Raw genomic sequence first — 23,127 nt, forward strand, 5'->3', positions numbered from 1 at the left:
GCTAGCTTTTTCAAACAGAAATTCGCTTCGTGCAACTCCAACTCTAAAAAGTTCTGGGACATTGTAAAGTCCATGGAGAATAAGAACACCTCCTCCCAACTGCCCACTGCACTGAGGATAGGAAACTCTGTCACCACCGATAAGCCCACTATAATTGAGAATTTCAATAAGCATTTTTCTACGGCTGGCCATGCTTTCCACCTAACTACCCCTACTGCATTCAACAGCACTGCACCCCCCACAGCAACTCGCCCAAGCCTCCCCCATTTCTCCTTCTCCCAAATCCATTCAGCTGATGTTCTGAAAGAGCTGCAAAATCTGGACCCCTACAAATCAGCTGGGCTTGACAATCTGGACCCTTTCTTTCTAAAATTATCTGCCGAAATTATTGCAACCCCTATTACTAGCCTGTTCAACCTCTCTTTCGTGTCGTCTGAGATTCCCATAGATTGGAAAGCAGCTGCTGTCATCCCCCTCTTCAAAGGAGGTGACACTCTTGACCCAATTTGCTACAGACCTATATCCATCCTACCCTGCCTTTCTAAGGTCTTCGAAAGCCAAGTCAACAAACAGATTACCGACCATTTCGAATCCCACCGCACCCTCTCCGCTATGCAATCTGGTTTCAGAGCTGGTCATGGGTGCACCTCAGCCACGCTCAAGGTCCTAAACGACATCGTAACCGCCATCGATAAGAAACATTACTGTGCTGCCGTATTCATTGACCTGGCCAAAGCTTTTGACTCTGTTAATCACCACATCCTCATCGGCAGACTCAGTAGCCTTGGTTTCTCAAACGATTGCGTCGCCTGGTTCACCAACTACTTCTCTGACAGAGTTCAGTGTGTCAAATCGGAGGGCCTACTGTCTGGACCTCTGGCAGTCTCTATGGGGGTACCACAGGGTTCAATTCTTGGGCCAACTCTTTTCTCTGTATACATAAATGATGTCGCTCTTGCTGCTGGTGAATCTCTGATCCACCTCTACGCAGACGACACCATTCTGTACACTTCTGGCCCTTCTTTGGACACTGTGTTAACAACCCTCCAGACGAGCTTCAATGCCATTCAACTCTCCTTCCGTGGTCTCCAACTGCTCCTAAACACAAATAAAACTAAATGCATGCTCTTCAACCGATCGCTGCCTGCACCTGCCCGCCTGTCCAGCATCACTTCTCTGGACGGTTCTAACTTAGAATTTGTGGACAACTACAAATACCTAGGTGTCTGGTTAGACTGTAAACTCTCCTTCCAGACTCACATCAATCATCTCCAATCCAAAGTGAAATCTCGAATTGGCTTCCTATTTCGCAACAAAGCATCCTTCACTCATGCTGCCAAACATACCCTCGTAAAACTGACCATCCTACCAATCCTCGACTTCGGCGATGTCATTTACAAAATAGCTTCCAATACCCTACTCAACAAGCTGGATGCAGTCTATCACAGTGCCATCCATTTTGTCACCAAAGCCCCATATACTACCCACCACTGCGACCTGTACGCTCTCGTTGGCTGGCCTTCGCTTCATAATCGTCGCCAAACACATTGGCTCCAGGTCATCTACAAGACTCTGCTAGGTAAAGTCCCCCCTTATCTCCGCTCACTGGTCACCATAGCAGCACCTACCTGTAGCACGCGCTCCAGCAGGTATATCTCTCTGGTCACCCCTAAAGCCAACTCCTCCTTTGGTCGTCTCTCCTTCCAGTTCTCTGCTGCCAATGACTGGAACGAACTACAAAAATCTCTGAAACTGGAAACACTTATCTCCCTCACTAGCTTTAAGCACCAGCTGTCAGAGCAGCTCACAGATCACTGCACCTGTACATAGCCCATCTATAATTTAGCCCAAACTACTACCTCTTCCCCTACTGTATTTATTTATTTTATTTATTTTGCTCCTTTGCACCATATTATTTATATTTTATCTTTGAACTTTCTTCAAACTACAAATCTACCATTCCAGTGTTTTTCTTGCTATACTTTATTTACTTTGCCACCATGGCATTTTTTTGCCTTTACCTCCCTTATCTCACATCATTTGCTCACATTGTATATAGTCTTATTTTTTTTATTATTATTATTTTATTTATTTTTTTTATATATTTTTTTTTTATTCTACTGCATCATTGATTGTATGTTGTTTTACTCCATGTGTAACTCTGTGTTTTTGTATGTTGTCGAACTGCTTTGCTTTATCTTGGCCAGGTCGCAATTGTAAATGAGAACTTGTTCTCAACTTGCCTACCTGGTTAAATAAAGGTGAAATAAAAAAAATAAATAAAAATGCCTAGTCTTGCATGCCTAGTTTGGGCTGAATTCATACTATGGCTGTCATTGCCTGTTGTGACCATCATGTAGGAGCGGTGATACGTTTGGAAAAAGGAAAGTGACTTTACTGGTAAAACAGTACCTTTATTTTCCCATTGTAACACAGGTAAAAAATTATTAAAGAATATCTGTGCTAAAACGGCAGCCAAAACATCACCAAACGGTCCACAATAAACTATTACACTTTTTCTAAGTGTACCTCCATAAAATTCCAGATCTCTTGAAATCAGTTCTCCACAATACATTTGAGCTAATATTCTGTAAGAAGTGCAGGAATTTAAGCAGTAGAAAATTTGAGGTGCCGGTACTCAGTTCCAGTGAGCTCCTTCCCAAATCAAGCACTGTGCCCAATAGATTTCATTGGAACAAGATCACGCAATGCGATAGCACAACAGTGGATTCTATCTTGGATTTTATTGAAATACATATTTTCAGAGTAGCCTACTCATTACAACCCTAGTCATTACCCACCGTTTGTTCTCCCTGTTCTCCCTGGTGAGTCTTTTCTTTCAAGCCCTTCTCTGGATTGGAAAGGTATGGGGCTGAAATCTCTGGATCGGGCTTCCGGTCAATAATACATCCACAAATTAGTGATTTCACAAGATCCACACAGTTACAATATATATTTTATTGTTATTGACTTTGCATAACTTATGTTGGAAATGTACATGCAGATGTAGGATCTTAATTTGATAAATATTTGTTGCTGAGAATTTTCCTGTACGGCAGGAAATGCAGAGGAGCTTCGTGATTGACATAATTTCACTGAAAACCCCCACCGACACTTTTAATAGTATTTCACTTTTCATGTAGCCTACGTTTGGCCAGCTAACAGCCTAACCACTAATCAAGCAACATTATGGACTAAATGTTAAATCCTGTTGCTGCAGGATTATTTTGCTGGGACAATATAGGACAAATTAAGATCCTACATCTGTACAAAACGGGCTGGAACTCAACCTCATATAACCTGTAGCTTTGACCTTGAAATGAAACATATTGTCACGCCTGCTCCCGCTCTTCCCCCCTGGCGCTCGAGGACGCCAGGCTCCCCAGCATTGCGCACTCCAGCCATCATCATTACGCACACCTGCCTTCCCCCCGTCACGCGCATCAGCGATTATTGGACTCACCGGGACTCAATCATCTCTGTCATTACCTTCCCTATATCTGTCTGGCTGCCCGCTCTATTCCCTGCTTCTGCATTGATTGTCATATGTCCTTGTTTACCCGTGTGCTGACGCTGTTCCTGTCCTGTTACCTGTCTGTTCCTCATTAAATGTTCAACTCTCCGTAGCTGCTTCTCATCTCCAACGTCGGCAGAAGCCATCATACGAAGCATCGGGGAGTGCTGACGTTCCGGTTGGTGGTGACGTCGGGTCCGGGGCCCGACACCGATGGAGCCGGGGGTGCCTATGCCAGCTTGTCGGGCTGTCACACCCTAGCTGGTTTGAGAGGTGTCTTTCCCTGGTTGGCTCGGAAGGCGCCCATCCCACGTCCGGCCTCAGCCAGATCGTCAGGGTTTTACGCCCACCTGGCTCGTCAGGCTGCTACGCCTCCGCCGGATCATCGGGCTCCTACGCCTCAGCGGGATCGACAGGCCTTCATGCCTCAGCCGGATTGTCAGGCTGCTATGCCTCAGCCGGCTCACCAGGCTCTCACGCCTCTGCCGGTTCGTCGGGGTTTCACTCCCAGCCGGCTTGTCCAGCGCCCGTGCCTCGGCCGGCCCGTCAGGCTTGCCCAGGTGGGACGCCGGGGGGGGGGGGGTTGGTACTGTCACGCCTTCTCCTGTTATTTCCCCCTGACGCCAGGCTCCCCAGCATTGCGCACTCCTGCCATCATCATTACGCACACCTGCCTTCCCCCCGTCACGCGCATCAGCGATTATTGGACTCACCGGGACTCAATCATCTCTGTCATTACCTTCCCTATATCTGTCTGGCTCCCCGCTCTATTCCATGCCACAGCATTAATTGTCATATGTCCTTGTTAACCTGTGTGCTGACTCCGTTCCTGTTCTGTTACCTGTCTGTCATTAAATGTTCCACTCCCCGTACCTGCTTCTCATCTCCAGCGTCGGTCCCTAGACATATCATTGTAAGGACCGATGCTGGAGATGAGAAGCAGGTACAGGGAGTTAACATTTAATACGGAACCGACATGTAACAGAACAGGAACAGAGTCAGCACACGGGTAAACAAGGACATATGACAATTAATGCTGCGGCATGGAATAGAGCGGGGAGCCAGACAGATATAGGGGAGGTAATGACAGAGATGATTGAGTCCCGGTGAGTCCAACAATCGCTGATGCGCGTGACGGGGAAAGGCAGGTGTGGGTACTGATGGTGGCAGGAGTGCGTAATGCTGGGGAGCCTGGCGCACGAGGGAGATTGGTAGCAGGCATGACAGTACCCCCCCAGGGGCGCCACCCGGCGCCTGACGGGCCATCTGAAGCACGGGAGCTGGGCAAGCCAGCTGGGTGTAAACTCTTGACGAACCGGCAGAGGCATGGGAGCCTGGTGAGCCGGAGCAGCCTTACGAGTCATCTGGGCGTAAAAACCTGACCTTCCGGCTGAGGATCGACGTGGGATGGGCACCTTCCGAGCCAACCAGGGCACGATCCTCTCGAGCCAGCTAGGGCGTGACAGCCTGAGGAGCTGGTTTAGGCACCCAAACTTCCATCGGTATCGGCCCCCAGACCCGACGTCACCACCAACCGGAACGCTAGCACTCCCCGATGCTTTGTATGATGGCCGCAGCATTCTGTATGGACCGACGCTGGAGATGAGAAGCAGGTTCGGGGAGTTAACATTTAAAACGAAACAGACAGGTAACAAAACAGGAACAGAGTCAGCACACGGGTAAACAAGGACATATAACAATTTATGCTGCGGCAGGGAATAGAGCGGGGAACCAGACAGATATAGGGGTGGAAATGACAGGTGATTGTGTCCAGTTGAGTCCAATAATCGCTGATGCGCATGACGGGGAAAGGCAGGTGTGCATACTGATGATGGCAGGAGTGCATAATGCTGGGTAGCCTGGCACCTTTGTACCTTCGTGCGCCAGGGAGGGAAAGCGGGAGCAGGTGACAGTCATGTTACAGGAACATGATCAGCATTACCACTGAAGATAGAAATCATGTAAATGTGTCTATTACCCTCTCTGCCTCATCCTTCTTGACAACGTGTTGATCTAACACCTCGGATTGGCCTAGAATTAAGGGAGAGATATAGTACTTTAATAAGGGCAGAATCTCAGATCCAAAAGGGAGATGCAGTGAGATCAGTAAAAACATTTTTATGACTAGCTTACCACTAAGTAAGTAAATTGTGTAGCAAATATATAATCCTGCATCATTATATCACCCACACATCCAGTCAAACACATACTCATGAAAACTGCTATTATTATATCATTATATACTACTACTATAACTACTACTACTATATAATTATATACTACTACTATATAATTATATACTACTACTACTACTACTACTATATAATTAGATACTACTACTACTACTATTGCTACTAAATAATTAGATACTACTATACGATTAGATACTACTACTACTACTATATAATTATATACTACTACTACTACTACTATATACTTTTATACTACTACTACTACTATTACTATATAATTAGATACTACTACTACTACTATTGCTACTAAATAATTAGATACTACTACACGATTAGATACTACTACTACTACTATATAATTATATACTACTACTACTACTACTATATACTTTTATACTACTACTACTACTATTACTATATAATTAGATACTACTACTACTACTACTACTACTACTACTACTACTACTACTACTATATCATTAGGTACCACTACTACTACTGCTGCTGCTTCTAATACGACTACTATATAATTAGATACTACTTATACTACTAGTATTATATAATTAAATACTACTACTACTACTACTACTAGAGCTACATCATTTTCCATTACTGTGCCAACTTCAACAGTTTTATGAGTTATTACATTGACAACATTATATTTGAGTAATTTAGGAGACATAATGTGTAAGGGCAATGAAAGGAGCTGGTATAAAGAACTTTAAAACAGGAGACAATACCTCTGGTTGTTTCTCTGTTTCCTCCTGAGGAGCCATCTGTCTCTGGTTTTGTCTCATCATTGGCTTTGGACAAAGGCTGTTGGACCTCTTCCGATTTCTAACAAAACAGTTAAATCAATTCATTACATTGGTTAGGCTGAAAATGAACATAAAAAGGGAAATTCCACTACTTTGTTAACTCATTTTAATTATATCCAGCACCATACCAGTGTCTACATATGTAAACACTGTAATAAACCATTTATAAGGAATTGATAAATAGTGAATTCACCATTTAGTCATCATTAGTCCCACATGTATAACCATTTACAAATAACTAGTAAAGTGCTTTTGCAGCCCCTCATCTAAAGTGATTGCTATTTATACTTTTTAAATGTTTTGAGTGACCAGTGCAATTTCTCACAAAAAAATTGGCATGGTTTACATTCCAGCTGTACCTGATGCCCCCTTAAGGTCTAAAAATAACTTAGAACATATCAATGGTAGAATAATAAGCACACACAGGATGTTAAAGGAAATATATCAAACATTTTATATAAATAATTTACAAATGTTGGGGTAATTAATACATGGTGAGCAAACTGTTTCTAAATGCCCTATACATGGTTTATTACTGACTGTTAATACAAAGTATTACCCTATGTTCTTTCTGTTTATACATGGTTTATTACTGACTGTTAATACAAAGTATTACACTATGTTCTTTCTGTTTATACATGGTTTATTACTGACTGTTAATACAAAGTATTACCCTATGTTCTTTCTGTTTATACATGGTTTATTACTGACTGTTAATACAAAGTATTACCCTATGTTCTTTCTGTTTATACATGGTTTATTACTGACTGTTAATACAAAGTATTACCCTATGTCCTTTCTGTTTATACATGGTTTATTACTGACTGTTAATACAAAGTATTACCCTTTCTGTTTATACATGGTTTATTACTGACTGTTAATACAAAGTATTACACTATGTTCTTTCTGTTTATACATGGTTTATTACTGACTGTTAATACAAAGTATTACCCTATGTTCTTTCTGTTTATACATGGTTTATTACTGACTGTTAATACAAAGTATTACCCTATGTTCTTTCTGTTTATACATGGTTTATTACTGACTGTTAATACAAAGTATTACCCTATGTTCTTTCTGTTTATACATGGTTTATTACTGACTGTTAATACAAAGTATTACCCTATGTCCTTTCTGTTTATACATGGTTTATTACTGACTGTTAATACAAAGTATTACCCTATGTCCTTTCTGTTTATACATGGTTTATTACTGACTGTTAATACAAAGTATTACCCTATGTTCTTTCTGTTTATACATGGTTTATTACTGACTGTTAATACAAAGTATTACCCTATGTCCTTTCTGTTTATACATGGTTTATTACTGACTGTTAATACAAAGTATTACCCTTTCTGTTTATACATGGTTTATTACTGACTGTTAATACAAAGTATTACCCTTTCTGTTTATACATGGTTTATTACTGACTGTTAATACAAAGTATTACCCTATGTTCTTTCTGTTTATACATGGTTTATTACTGACTGTTAATACAAAGTATTACCCTATGTTCTTTCTGTTTATACATGGTTTATTACTGACTGTTAATACAAAGTATTACCCTATGTTCTTTCTGTTTATACATGGTTTATTACTGACTGTTAATACAAAGTATTACCCTATGTTCTTTCTGTTTATACATGGTTTATTACTGACTGTTAATACAAAGTATTACCCTATGTCCTTTCTGTTTATACATGGTTTATTACTGACTGTTAATACAAAGTATTACCCTTTCTGTTTATACATGGTTTATTACTGACTGTTAATACAAAGTATTACCCTATGTTCTTTCTGTTTATACATGGTTTATTACTGACTGTTAATACAAAGTATTACCCTATGTTCTTTCTGTTTATACATGGTTTATTACTGACTGTTAATACAAAGTATTACCCTATGTTCTTTCTGTTTATACATGGTTTATTACTGACTGTTAATACAAAGTATTACCCTATGTCCTTTCTGTTTATACATGGTTTATTACTGACTGTTAATACAAAGTATTACCCTATGTCCTTTCTGTTTATACATGGTTTATTACTGACTGTTAATACAAAGTATTACCCTATGTTCTTTCTGTTTATACATGGTTTATTACTGACTGTTAATACAAAGTATTACCCTATGTTCTTTCTGTTTATACATGGTTTATTACTGACTGTTAATACAAAGTATTACCCTATGTTCTTTCTGTTTATACATGGTTTATTACTGACTGTTAATACAAAGTATTACCCTTTCTGTTTATACATGGTTTATTACTGACTGTTAATACAAAGTATTACCCTATGTTCTTTCTGTTTATACATGGTTTATTACTGACTGTTAATACAAAGTATTACCCTATGTCCTTTCTGTTTATACATGGTTTATTACTGACTGTTAATACAAAGTATTACCCTTTCTGTTTATACATGGTTTATTACTGACTGTTAATACAAAGTATTACCCTATGTTCTTTCTGTTTATACATGGTTTATTACTGACTGTTAATACAAAGTATTACCCTATGTTCTTTCTGTTTATACATGGTTTATTACTGACTGTTAATACAAAGTATTACCCTATGTTCTTTCTGTTTATACATGGTTTATTACTGACTGTTAATACAAAGTATTACCCTATGTTCTTTCTGTTTATACATGGTTTATTACTGACTGTTAATACAAAGTATTACCCTATGTTCTTTCTGTTTATACATGGTTTATTACTGACTGTTAATACAAAGTATTACCCTATGTCCTTTCTGTTTATACATGGTTTATTACTGACTGTTAATACAAAGTATTACCCTTTCTGTTTATACATGGTTTATTACTGACTGTTAATACAAAGTATTACCCTATGTTCTTTCTGTTTATACATGGTTTATTACTGACTGTTAATACAAAGTATTACCCTATGTTCTTTCTGTTTATACATGGTTTATTACTGACTGTTAATACAAAGTATTACCCTATGTTCTTTCTGTTTATACATGGTTTATTACTGACTGTTAATACAAAGTATTACCCTATGTCCTTTCTGTTTATACATGGTTTATTACTGACTGTTAATACAAAGTATTACCCTTTCTGTTTATACATGGTTTATTACTGACTGTTAATACAAAGTATTACACTATGTTCTTTCTGTTTATACATGGTTTATTACTGACTGTTAATACAAAGTATTACCCTATGTTCTTTCTGTTTATACATGGTTTATTACTGACTGTTAATACAAAGTATTACCCTATGTTCTTTCTGTTTATACATGGTTTATTACTGACTGTTAATACAAAGTATTACCCTATGTTCTTTCTGTTTATACATGGTTTATTACTGACTGTTAATACAAAGTATTACCCTATGTCCTTTCTGTTTATACATGGTTTATTACTGACTGTTAATACAAAGTATTACCCCTTTCTGTTTATACATGGTTTATTACTGACTGTTAATACAAAGTATTACCCTTTCTGTTTATACATGGTTTATTACTGACTGTTAATACAAAGTATTACCCTATGTTCTTTCTGTTTATACATGGTTTATTACTGACTGTTAATACAAAGTATTACCCTATGTTCTTTCTGTTTATACATGGTTTATTACTGACTGTTAATACAAAGTATTACCCTATGTTCTTTCTGTTTATACATGGTTTATTACTGACTGTTAATACAAAGTATTACCCTATGTTCTTTCTGTTTATACATGGTTTATTACTGACTGTTAATACAAAGTATTACCCTATGTCCTTTCTGTTTATACATGGTTTATTACTGACTGTTAATACAAAGTATTAGCCTTTCTGTTTATACATGGTTTATTACTGACTGTTAATACAAAGTATTACCCTATGTTCTTTCTGTTTATACATGGTTTATTACTGACTGTTAATACAAAGTATTACCCTATGTTCTTTCTGTTTATACATGGTTTATTACTGACTGTTAATACAAAGTATTACCCTATGTTCTTTCTGTTTATACATGGTTTATTACTGACTGTTAATACAAAGTATTACCCTATGTTCTTTCTGTTTATACATGGTTTATTACTGACTGTTAATACAAAGTATTACCCTATGTTCTTTCTGTTTATACATGGTTTATTACTGACTGTTAATACAAAGTATTACCCTATGTCCTTTCTGTTTATACATGGTTTATTACTGACTGTTAATACAAAGTATTACCCTTTCTGTTTATACATGGTTTATTACTGACTGTTAATACAAAGTATTACCCTATGTTCTTTCTGTTTATACATGGTTTATTACTGACTGTTAATACAAAGTATTACCCTATGTTCTTTCTGTTTATACATGGTTTATTACTGACTGTTAATACAAAGTATTACCCTATGTTCTTTCTGTTTATACATGGTTTATTACTGACTGTTAATACAAAGTATTACCCTATGTTCTTTCTGTTTATACATGGTTTATTACTGACTGTTAATACAAAGTATTACCCTTTCTGTTTATACATGGTTTATTACTGACTGTTAATACAAAGTATTACACTATGTTCTTTCTGTTTATACATGGTTTATTACTGACTGTTAATACAAAGTATTACCCTATGTTCTTTCTGTTTATACATGGTTTATTACTGACTGTTAATACAAAGTATTACCCTATGTTCTTTCTGTTTATACATGGTTTATTACTGACTGTTAATACAAAGTATTACCCTATGTTCTTTCTGTTTATACATGGTTTATTACTGACTGTTAATACAAAGTATTACCCTATGTCCTTTCTGTTTATACATGGTTTATTACTGACTGTTAATACAAAGTATTACCCTTTCTGTTTATACATGGTTTATTACTGACTGTTAATACAAAGTATTACCCTATGTTCTTTCTGTTTATACATGGTTTATTACTGACTGTTAATACAAAGTATTACCCTATGTTCTTTCTGTTTATACATGGTTTATTACTGACTGTTAATACAAAGTATTACCCTATGTTCTTTCTGTTTATACATGGTTTATTACTGACTGTTAATACAAAGTATTACCCTATGTTCTTTCTGTTTATACATGGTTTATTACTGACTGTTAATACAAAGTATTACCCTATGTTCTTTCTGTTTATACATGGTTTATTACTGACTGTTAATACAAAGTATTACCCTATGTCCTTTCTGTTTATACATGGTTTATTACTGACTGTTAATACAAAGTATTACCCTTTCTGTTTATACATGGTTTATTACTGACTGTTAATACAAAGTATTACCCTATGTTCTTTCTGTTTATACATGGTTTATTACTGACTGTTAATACAAAGTATTACCCTATGTTCTTTCTGTTTATACATGGTTTATTACTGACTGTTAATACAAAGTATTACCCTATGTTCTTTCTGTTTATACATGGTTTATTACTGACTGTTAATACAAAGTATTACCCTATGTTCTTTCTGTTTATACATGGTTTATTACTGACTGTTAATACAAAGTATTACCCTATGTTCTTTCTGTTTATACATGGTTTATTACTGACTGTTAATACAAAGTATTACCCTATGTCCTTTCTGTTTATACATGGTTTATTACTGACTGTTAATACAAAGTATTACCCTTTCTGTTTATACATGGTTTATTACTGACTGTTAATACAAAGTATTACCCTATGTTCTTTCTGTTTATACATGGTTTATTACTGACTGTTAATACAAAGTATTACCCTATGTTCTTTCTTTTTATACATGGTTTATTACTGACTGTTAATACAAAGTATTACCCTATGTTCTTTCTGTTTATACATGGTTTATTACTGACTGTTAATACAAAGTATTACCCTATGTCCTTTCTGTTTATACATGGTTTATTACTGACTGTTAATACAAAGTATTACCCTATGTTCTTTCTGTTTATACATGGTTTATTACTGACTGTTAATACAAAGTATTACCCTATGTTCTTTCTGTTTATACATGGTTTATTACTGACTGTTAATACAAAGTATTACCCTATGTTCTTTCTGTTTATACATGGTTTATTACTGACTGTTAATACAAAGTATTACCCTATGTTCTTTCTGTTTATACATGGTTTATTACTGACTGTTAATACAAAGTATTACCCTATGTTCTTTCAATTACTATAAATTTCACAAACATTTTCACAAAAATCCCCCTGGCTGGAAATTCATGGATTGCCGCCGTTTTGTAAGCTCCGACCCAATTTTGCTATTTTGTGGTTATGTTGTAATACATGTTTTGTCTATTTTCACGTAACGTTTCTGCTATTATTTCTTACAACCAACAAGAACATCAGATCGGATGTTACTTACCCCAATTCCGGCTTCTACAATTCCGACTCATCTGCCCTGGACTCGCTCTGTAATTCCAACCCAATTTTCGGGCTACCCAAGAGGAAATGCCGGTGTTACAGAGGTAAAAGAGGGGGATCTCGGTGAGATTAAGGCGAAGGGAGAACCGGCCACCTCTTCCCTCCATTCTACTGGCTAATGTACAGTCACTTGATAATATGGATGACCTCTTGATTCGCTACCAACAGGGCTCTCGGAATTGCAATATTCTTTGCTTTTCAGAAACATGGCTCTCAGACAAGATACCCCCCACGGCTATCCAACTCGCTGGATACTCCATTCACCGGTCGGACAGGACAGTGGAGTCGGGGAGATCAAGTGGGGGAGAGGTTTGCCTCTTCATCAATTTCAACTGGTGTGCTAATTCCAGCGTGGTGGAAGTGTTGACCCACTGTTCACCCGTCTTGGAATACCTTATGGTCAAATGACGACCATTCAACCTCCCGATGGAGTTTTCAGCTGTTGACTGCTGTATAAATTCCACCTCAGGACAATACAATACTGTACAAGGCTATAAACAAGCAGGAAACCCCACACCCAGAGGCTGCCTTTCTGGTTGCCGGTGATTTTAATTCGGCATCACTAAAACACACAATGCCCAACTTCCAGCAACACGTCTGCAATGCCACTAGGGACAGTAAAGTCCTAGACCACTTCTATTCTACCCACAAGCAAGCGTACAAGGCCCTCCCTCGTCCGCCATCCGGCAAATCAGATCATGACTCTGTACTCTTGCTTCCTGTTTACAAGCAGAAGTTGAAGCAAGAAGTACCTACGATTTGCTCCGTTGATAAATGGTCACCAGAATCAGAGGGTATGCTTCAGGACTGCTTTGCTAGCGCTGATTGCAATATGTTCCGAGACTCCGCCGATTACATCGACGAGCTAACCACCTCCGTGACCGGCTTCATTAGAAAATGCATCAGTGACGTTGTACCTACGGTGAGGGTTCGCTGCTGGATTAACACAGAGGTTGGCGCTAAACTAAAGAGCAGGGCTACCGCACACAGAGCTATCGCAGACAACCCTAAAGCTACGGCCATGGACAGGAATAAGTACAAGAAGGCCCGCTATCATCTCCGCAGAGTCATCAAATGAGCAAAATGACAATATAGGAATAAGGTACAATCATACTAAACAGGCTCCACCGCCCACCAGATGTGGCAGGGGCTACAGTCTAATACGGATTACAAAGGAAGACACAACAGTGATCTGCCCAACGATGCCTCTCTACCAGACAAACTTAATGCATTTTATGCACACTTTGACAACAACATCAAGCCGGGTGTGAGGGCCATCACCGACCCAGAGGACTGGGTGATCTCGCTCTCTGAGGCTGATGTGAGAAGGTCTTTAATTAGGTCAACACCTGCAAGGCCGTGGGCCCTGACGGTAATCCAGGGAGGGTTCTCAGACCATGTGCAGAACAGCTGGCAGGTATATTCACTGTAATTTTCAACCTCTAATTGTCCCAGTCTGGAATACCCACATGTTTTAAGATGAGCACAATCATCCCTGTTCCTAAGAACTCTAAGGCTTCCTGCCACAATGATTACCGCCATGTAGCACTCACTTCTATAATCATGAAGTGCTTTGAGAGGCTGGTTAAAATCAAATAACATTTTATTAGTCACATGCGCCGAATACAATACTTACTTACGGGCCCCTAACCAACAATGCCGTTTCCAAAAAATATGGATAAGAATAAGAGATAAAAGTAACAGGTAATTAAAGAGCAGCAGTAAAATAGCAATAGCGAGTACAGGGGTGTACCGGTACAGGGGTTTACCGATACAGAGTCAATATGCGGGGGGCACCGGTTAGTTGAGGTAGTATTTACATGTAGGTAGAGTTATTAAAGTGACTATGCATAGATTATAGCAACAGAGAGTAGCAGCAGTGTAAAGAGGGGGAGGGGCAATGCAAATGGTCTGGTTAGCCATTTGATTAGATGTTCTCCACCAAGGAACTTGAAGTTCTCAACCTGTTCCACTGCAGCCTCATCGATGAGAATGGGGGCGTGCTCGGTCCTCTTCTTCCCGTAGTCCACAATCATCTACTTTGTCTTGATCACGTTGAGGGAGAGGTCGTTGTCCTAGCACCCCACGGCCAGGTCGCTGACCTCCTCCCTATAGGCTGTCTCGTCGTTGTCGGTGATCAGGCCTACCACTGTTGTGTCATCGGCAAATGTATGGGACGCATTAACTCCATCATCCCAGACACTCTAGATCACTCCAATTTGCATACCGCCCCAACAGATCCATAGATGGATGCAATCTCGAGCACATCCACATCCACATTGACAGGGCAGCAGCAGAAAAGGTAGACAGCTTCAAGTCCCTCTGTGTCCAAATAACTAAAGACAGTTAGTTCTGCTCAGGAGGTTGAAAATGTTTGGCATGGGCCCTCAAATCCTGAAAAGGTTCTACAGCTGTACCATTGAGAGCATATTGACTGGCTGCATTACTGCTTGTTATGGCAATAGCACCGCCCGCGATCACATGGCGTTACAGAAGGTTGTGCAGACAACCCAGTACATCACCGTGGCCGAGCTGCCTGACATCTAGGACATCTGTATCAGGCGGTGTGGAAAGAAGGCCCGGAACATCATCAAAGACCCCAACCACGCAAGCCATATACTATTTTCTCTGCTGCCGAACAACAAGAGATTTCGGTGCATCAAGTCTGACACCAACAGGATCTTGAACAGCTTCTATCCCCAAGCAATACCACTGATAAATATTTTTTAATAAGTAGCTACCCAGACCTAGTTTACCTTGTATCTTTATTGACCTTTATTTCAGTATTTGCATTTTGAAGAACTACTACAGCGTTTTTGGTTACTACATGATTCCATATGTGTTATTTCATAGTTGTAATGTCTTCCCGATTATTCTACAATGTAGAAAATAGTAAAACATAAAGAAAAACCCTGCAATGAGTAGGTGTGTCCAAAATGTATACATTTATACTGACTCTTCACACCTGCACACACACTCACATACAAGCTGCTGCTACTCTGTTTATCTTATATCCTGTTGCCTAGTTACCTTACCCCTATACATATCTACCTCCATCACCCCAGTATCCCTGTCCCCTTACCCCTATACATATCTACCTCCATCACCCCAGTATCCCTGTCCTCTTACCCCTATACATATCTACCTCCATCACTCCAGTATGCCTGTCACCTTACCCCTATACATATCTACCTCCATCACTCCAGTATCCCTGTCACCTTACCCCTATACATATCTACCTCCATCACTCCAGTATCCCTGTCCCCTTACCCCTATACATATCTATCTCCATCACTTCAGGATCCCTGTCCTCTTACCCCTATACATATCTACCTCCATCACTCCAGTATCCCTGTCACCTTACCCCTATACATATCTACCTCCATCACTCCAGTATCCTTGTCCCCTTACCCCTATACATATCTATCTCCATCACTTCAGGATCCCTGTCCTCTTACCCCTATACATATTTACCTTCATCACTCCATGTTCCCTGTTCTCTTACCTCTATACATATTTACCTTCATCACTCCAGGATCACTGTCCTCTTACCCCTATACATATCTTCCTCCATCACTTCAGTATCCCTGTCTCCTTACCCCTATACATATCTACCTCCATCACTCCAGTATACCTGCACATGTAAACATGGTATTGGAACTGACTTTTTAAATACTTCCTGTATATAGTATACTTATTTACTTTATTGTATATTTCATATTTCTTGTGTTTTTTTAGTAATACATTGTTATTGATTATTGCATTGTTGGGCTTTGAGTTTGCAAGAAAGGCATTTTACGGTACTTGTGCATGTGACATTAAAACTTGAAACTTGATTTTAATGGGTCTTTCTCCATTCTGATTGTTTTATACTGTTCAATAGACCCCTTTCTGTGTTTACAAACAGTTCCGCACGAGGGCAATGCGTGCAAGTTGGTGGCAGAATAAGGGGGAGTTCATATAGAACTTGAAACTCATGTGGCACTTTGTTATCTTTTAAACACAGAACTAGAAACACGATGTTCCCACATATGAAGACACTGGAATGGTGCTGGAGATACTATGAGGTGAAAGAGTGGTGGAATTTCCGTTAAATCATAACTCATTACAGGAACATGATCAGCATGACCACTGAGGATGTAAATGATGTAAGTGTGTCTTACCATCTCTGCTTCCTCCTTCTTGTCAAGGTGTTCACCTAATACCTCCTCTGCTGGGTCTAGAATGGAGGGTGAGATATAGTTTTGTACATCAGCATACATGCAGGAAGTGGTTATTTTGCAGAATGAACATATGCAGTGTTTCATTATTGTGTCTTTATCCTCAAAGAGCTGCATGATGAACAACTTACCTAGGGACTGAGGAGCTGGTCTTGTCAAAGTGTCTGGGTTTGCTGCTGGCAGAGGGGTCACAACACACTGTTCCTTTGTCTTTCCTTTCTGCACCTCCTCCTGTAGATGGCCGAACTGCTGCTGTATCTGTTGCTGCACTGCTTGTTGCATTGACTGCTGTTGCTGCGGTTGATTGAACATGACACCCTGTAGATTGGCTCCTGGTGCTCGTAGTGCTGCCATGTCACCAGCAGTGCCAGTGTTGTGAACCGGTGTGGTGTCTCTGCCGCCCCATTCACCACCTGTCGCACTAGGTGATGCCTCATCACCAGGCCTCTCCACCTCTATAACCCCACCAGGTGACGACTCATCATCAGGCTTCTCCACCTCTATAACCCCACAAGGTGACTCCTCATCATCAGGCCTCTCCACCTCTATAACCCCACCTGGTGACCCCTCATCATCTGGCCTCTCCACCTCTACAACCACACCTGGTGACCCCTCATCATCTGGCCGCTCCACCTCTACAAACCCACCTGGTGATGCCTCATCAGGCCTCTCCACCTCTATAATCCCACCAGGTGACTGCTCATCATCTGGCCTCTCCACCTCTATAATCCCACCAGGTGACTGCTCATCATCAGGCCTCTCCACCTCTATAATCCCACCAGGTGACTGCTCATCATCTGGCCTCTCCACCTCTATAATCCCACCAGGTGACTGCTCATCATCAGGCCTCTCCACCTCTATAACCTCACCTAGTGACTCCTCATCATCAGTACTCTCCACCTCTATAACCTCACCAGGTGACTCCTCATCATCAGGCCTCTCCACCTCTATAACCTTACCAGGTGACTCCTCATCATCAGGCCTCTCCACCTCTATAACCCCACCTAGTGACTCCTCATCATCAGGCCTCTCCACCTCTATAACCTCACCAGGTGACTCCTCATCATCAGGCCTCTCCACCTCATTAACCTCACCAGGTGACTCCTCATCATCAGGCCTCTCCACCTCTATAACCCCAACTAGTGACTCCTCATCATCAGTACTCTCCACCTCTATAACCCCACCTAGTGACTCCTCATCATCAGGCCTCTCCACCTCTATAACCTCACCAGGTGACTCCTCATCATCAGGCCTCTCCACCTCTATAACCCCACCTGGTGACCCCTCATCATCAGGCCTCTCCACCTCTATAACCCCACCTGGTGACTCCTCATCATCAGTACTCTCCACCTCTATAACACCACCTAGTGACTCCTCATCATCAGTACTCTCCACCTCTATAACCCCACCTAGTGACTCCTCATCATCAGGCCTCTCCATCACTATAACCCCACCTGATGGGGAATCCCACCACCTAAAGATGGACGGGCTGCAGCAGTCTTCTAAAGTCTGGCAGGGAAAACATAATTTGTTTTTAGAGTTTGTCAAAGTAAGGTAAAAAAAAACATTGTTAGTGGTTTAGTCTCACAAAAAAATACAATGAGTGGATGATCAACCAACACTAAGACCAGATCTCAAATTAGTCAAATGCTGGTCTCCTTACACTGGCTGTCAGTGGTATTGTTTTTTATTTATTCTCTAATCACCTACATAGCATTGCCCCTGAATATTTAGCAACATTTGAGTTACAAAACATACTGTCTTCCAAACATTCCCGTGATATATCCAATACACAGTTAAAAGGGCAATAAAGTGTTAATAGTGCAGGCTGCAAAATGGCTAACATGCATGAAGATGGCAGAATACACATATGATGTCATTGTTTTAGCACGATAAGCACAGCATTGAACAACGGCGCACGACATGTTTCAATGTGCCAATAAATCAGCACAATATACTTTTTTTAAATCGCAGCCTTCTGGGAGCAAGAATATGGACCATCCATACTTTGCTAATGCAGATACAAAACAGAGGAACGGAGAGCAAGGTAGATATGGAAAACTTAGCAAACTAGGCATTTGTGGTAAATGCATCTTTATGCATGTCTGCTAATATGGAATTCATTTTTGTGTTGTTTTTTTAAACATTTATTTTGCCAGACAAGTCACATTGAGATTTACATCTCTTTTTCAAGTGAGCCCTGGCCAAGAAACTAGCATACATAGTTACACACGAGACACAACACAAAGCATAACAATGCATAGAAGTTAACGATGATAAGGGCATAAGAGAGCTTAAAAGCGCAGGTTTAAAAACAGCAACCTCCGGTAAGATCAGAGGGTTTGTGTCTCTTTGTCAACTACAGCTAGAGTGCAATCTCTAATATTAAGGAAGTCTTCACATTTTACTCACATGAGTTAGAATACCTCATGATAAGCTGTAGACCATAATATTTACCAAGAGAGTTTTCAACTATATTTTTCGTAGCTGTCTATTTACCACCACAAAATGATGTTGGCACTAAGACCGCAATCAACGAGCTGTATAAGGCCATAGGCAAACAAGAAAATTCTCACCCAGAGGCTGCGGTCCTAGTGACCGGGGACTTGAATGCAGGAAAACTTGAATCCGTTTTACCTCATTTCTACCAGCATGTCACGTGCAAATAGAGTAAAAAAATAACTATAGACCATCTTTATTCCACACACAGAGACAAGTACAAAGCTCTCCCTCGCCCTCCACTTGGCAAATCTGACCATACTTTCTGATTCATGCCTACAAGCAAAAACTCAAACAGGAAGTACCACATCAGTCACCGGCTTCATTAATAAGTGCATCGACGTTGTCGTCCCCACAGTTGACCGTGCGTACATATTCCAACCAGAAGCCATGGATTACAGGCAACATCCACACTGAGCAATAGGCTAGAGCTGAACCAAGCATGACAGTACCCGCTGTTCTGGACTACTTTGTGATCATGCTCTTCGTAGCCAATTTGAGTAAGACCTTTAAGTATGTTAACGTTCACATTGCCGCAAAGCCAGACAGATTACCAGGATGTGTACTCAGAACATGCACTGACCAGCTCGCAAGCGTCTTCACTGACATGTTCAACCTTTCCCTGACCCAGTCTGTAATACCTACATGTTTCAAGCAGACCACCATAGTCCCTGTCCCCAAGAATGCCAAGGTAACCTGCCTAAATGACTACCGCCCCGTAACACTTATGTCTGTAGCCATGAAATGCTTTGAAAGGCTGGTCATGGCTCACATGAACACCATCATTCAAGAAACCATGGACACACTCCAACCTCCCTCTGCAACTGGATCCTGGACTTCCTGACGGGCCACCCCCAGGTGGTGGGGGTAGGCAATAACACATCTGCCAGGACAACAACATCTCCCTCAACATCAGCAAGACAAAGAAGCTGATCGTGGACTAGAGGAAAAGGAAGGCCGAGCACGCCCCCATCCACATCAACAGGGCTGTAGTGGAGCAGGTCAAGAGCTGTCCACATCACTAAGAAAGTATCATGGTCCAAACACACCAAGACAGACACACACACACACACACACACACACACACACACACACACACACACACACACACATTCACATTCCCTCACACTACTCACATATGCTTCTGCTACTCACTGTTTATATATGCATAGTCACTTTACCCCTACCTACATGTACATATTACCTCAATTACCTCGACTAACCTTTATCCCTACACATTGACTCGGCACCGGTCCCCCTTGTTATTGTTATTTTATTGTGTTACTATTTTTCCTTTAGTTTATTTGGCAATTTTCTTCTTACTTTTTAAAACTCTGAATTGTTGATTAAGGGCTCATAAGTAAGCATTTCACGGTAAGGTCTACCTACACCTGTTGTATTCAGCGCATATGACAAATTAGATTCGATTTTATTTGAATATTTAAACCCATGTCTGGGGCTCTGTGTGTATCAAGGCTGCCCTCTAGTGGTGAGCATGAACATAACACACATAGGGTATGTTCATAAATTCAATCAGGAGTGCCAGAGTGTGCTCAGAGTGCCCTCTAGGCGTTTGTAAATTCAGAGTGTTGTCAGATTGTCTCGGAGCGTTGAGAGTGCACACTGGACGCTCTGGCCGAGGAGTAGGGTTGATCCAAGCTAACTGGCTAACGTTGGCTAGCTTGCTAGCTACTTCCAGACACAAATGAGAGAACACCTCACTGTGACCATTTCACTCGCCCTAGCAGAGCTGGTTAGGCTGTTTTTATGTTATCCAGAGCATTGGTGACTGTAATTTGCTGCTGGCAAGTTGAACGGTGATGAACGTTCGTAAAATTGTCAGTTATTCTGCGCTCTGGCACACTCAGATGAAAGTGCTCTGAAATCGGAGTAGATTGAAGCCAGAGTGAATTTACGAACGCACCCACGAATGCACGCATGTGACAAATAACATTTGATTTGATGTGCAGTCTGTGGTCAACAACCCTCCAATCTGGGATTTAAATTCATCACTCAGAATAAAATTATCTAGTTTTAAGTCCTTTTCTAAAGTGTTTCTAGATGATGGGGCAGCAAAGTTAAAGTCATTCTTAACTCAATTATTGTGTTGGTAACACGATATAAATACAGTTCTGTGATCTCTAACGGTAATGTCCATGGGAGAATATCAAGTGCATTCTCTTTGCATCCTCTCTCCTCGCCTCAAAACACATTTGTGGAGGTCAGAAGAACGGGACCTGTGGCTTTCTCTTACAATGGGGTTTGAGAATGAGGCAATAATAGGAGAGAGGATGCGAGGAGAATGAAATTGAGAATCTCCCCATGACTCTGTAGCGTCAATAAAGTGCTTAAATATATTGTCGGCTGTCCTAAAATGGTGTTATAGACAAACATGTTCGTCTTACAGTTAAGGATGGCCTTCCTGCTAACTGATAAGGTAGAGTGGTAAGATATATTAAAGCAGCATGTGTCTTGTGTGTGCAGGTAAGAAAATCTAATGGTATTCTCAAGAACAAGAAATGGGATTGTTATGAAAAGTGACAATCTGAGGCAGTGTAGGAGGTTGCTTTCTTGTTCTTGAGAACACCATTAGTTTTGTTTTCTCTGCATTTAAATGGGCAATCAGCAGTTGCTACATCCATTTTTGGACGTATAAATGAATAATAGGATTGATTCTTGAAGAATATAACTTATAAATGCCTCATGAGCTTAGTTCAACTGTCGTAGACCATCAAAACCCCAAATATAAGCTTGTTTTACTCAAATGTTTTTAAACAAAGTAAATATAAACTAACACCACATAGCCTCAAAACATGGTTAAAACGATTGATATCATGGATGGTCTGTCCTTTCATCCATAGCTCTGTCTATGAATTTGAGAGTGATTACAATTCTCCTCAGCTTTTTACAGAATCAGGGGCAAGGAACATGCTTTGATATTGTTTCAACTACTGATTGCTGCCATAAGAGCAATTTGAGCTGAAAAGGTAATGTTGGACAACATAAAACTATTCCTGCAATTTGAGAAATACCAAAGAATGGAACACTGTGGTACTCATGCCAGTATTAACAGAATAGCATGTGTTGCCTATTTTTTATAATAAAGAAAATGACGTTTGCATTAGTTACTTATTACAGAAGGCGTTTTTTAAATAAAGTGCATACAAAGTACTAAGAAACGTCAAGTTCCATATTTAACTTTTTTATGTTCATTTGGAAATACCAAAAATAGCCATTTTGTATTTGCACACACAACAATGTGTTTGGTGTTGAAATAGTACAGTTATAGATGTCTTTACCTTTGCCTGCCTGCTGAGTTGGGGACCTACAGTCATATGTCTACAAGTAGAGATTCAGCTGATGTTTTATAGAGATGTGGGGCGTAATCTCACACCAAGAGCAACAGCATCAGAACATGATTAACCCTATCAGTCAAGAGATCCCAGCAAAAATTGGCTTTTCAATTATCTGACTTTAATTTATCTGCATGTCCAGTCCTTAAATTTAGCTTCACAATGAAACAT

General features: G+C 40.2%; 1 protein-coding gene across 1 annotated transcript in view; it reads right to left on the bottom strand.

The window, feature by feature from the left end:
• LOC106610457 (uncharacterized) overlaps nucleotides 1-22,980 on the bottom strand; it is a 56,663-nt gene extending 33,683 nt beyond the window's left edge. Inside the window, exons 1-6 of the mRNA XM_045716365.1 lie at nucleotides 22,903-22,980; nucleotides 17,236-18,613; nucleotides 17,048-17,103; nucleotides 6,447-6,543; nucleotides 5,493-5,545; nucleotides 2,802-2,891 (exon numbers count right to left, since the gene is read on the bottom strand). Coding sequence (XP_045572321.1) covers nucleotides 2,802-2,891; nucleotides 5,493-5,545; nucleotides 6,447-6,543; nucleotides 17,048-17,103; nucleotides 17,236-18,613; nucleotides 22,903-22,938 — 1,710 coding nt within the window. The 5' untranslated portion in view covers nucleotides 22,939-22,980. The remainder of the gene's footprint in view (nucleotides 1-2,801; nucleotides 2,892-5,492; nucleotides 5,546-6,446; nucleotides 6,544-17,047; nucleotides 17,104-17,235; nucleotides 18,614-22,902) is intronic.
• Between the last annotated feature and the right edge of the window lie 147 nt (nucleotides 22,981-23,127).

Source organism: Salmo salar, chromosome ssa04 (genome assembly GCF_905237065.1).
Source record: "Salmo salar chromosome ssa04, Ssal_v3.1, whole genome shotgun sequence".
Taxonomy (NCBI): Eukaryota; Metazoa; Chordata; class Actinopteri; order Salmoniformes; family Salmonidae; genus Salmo; species Salmo salar.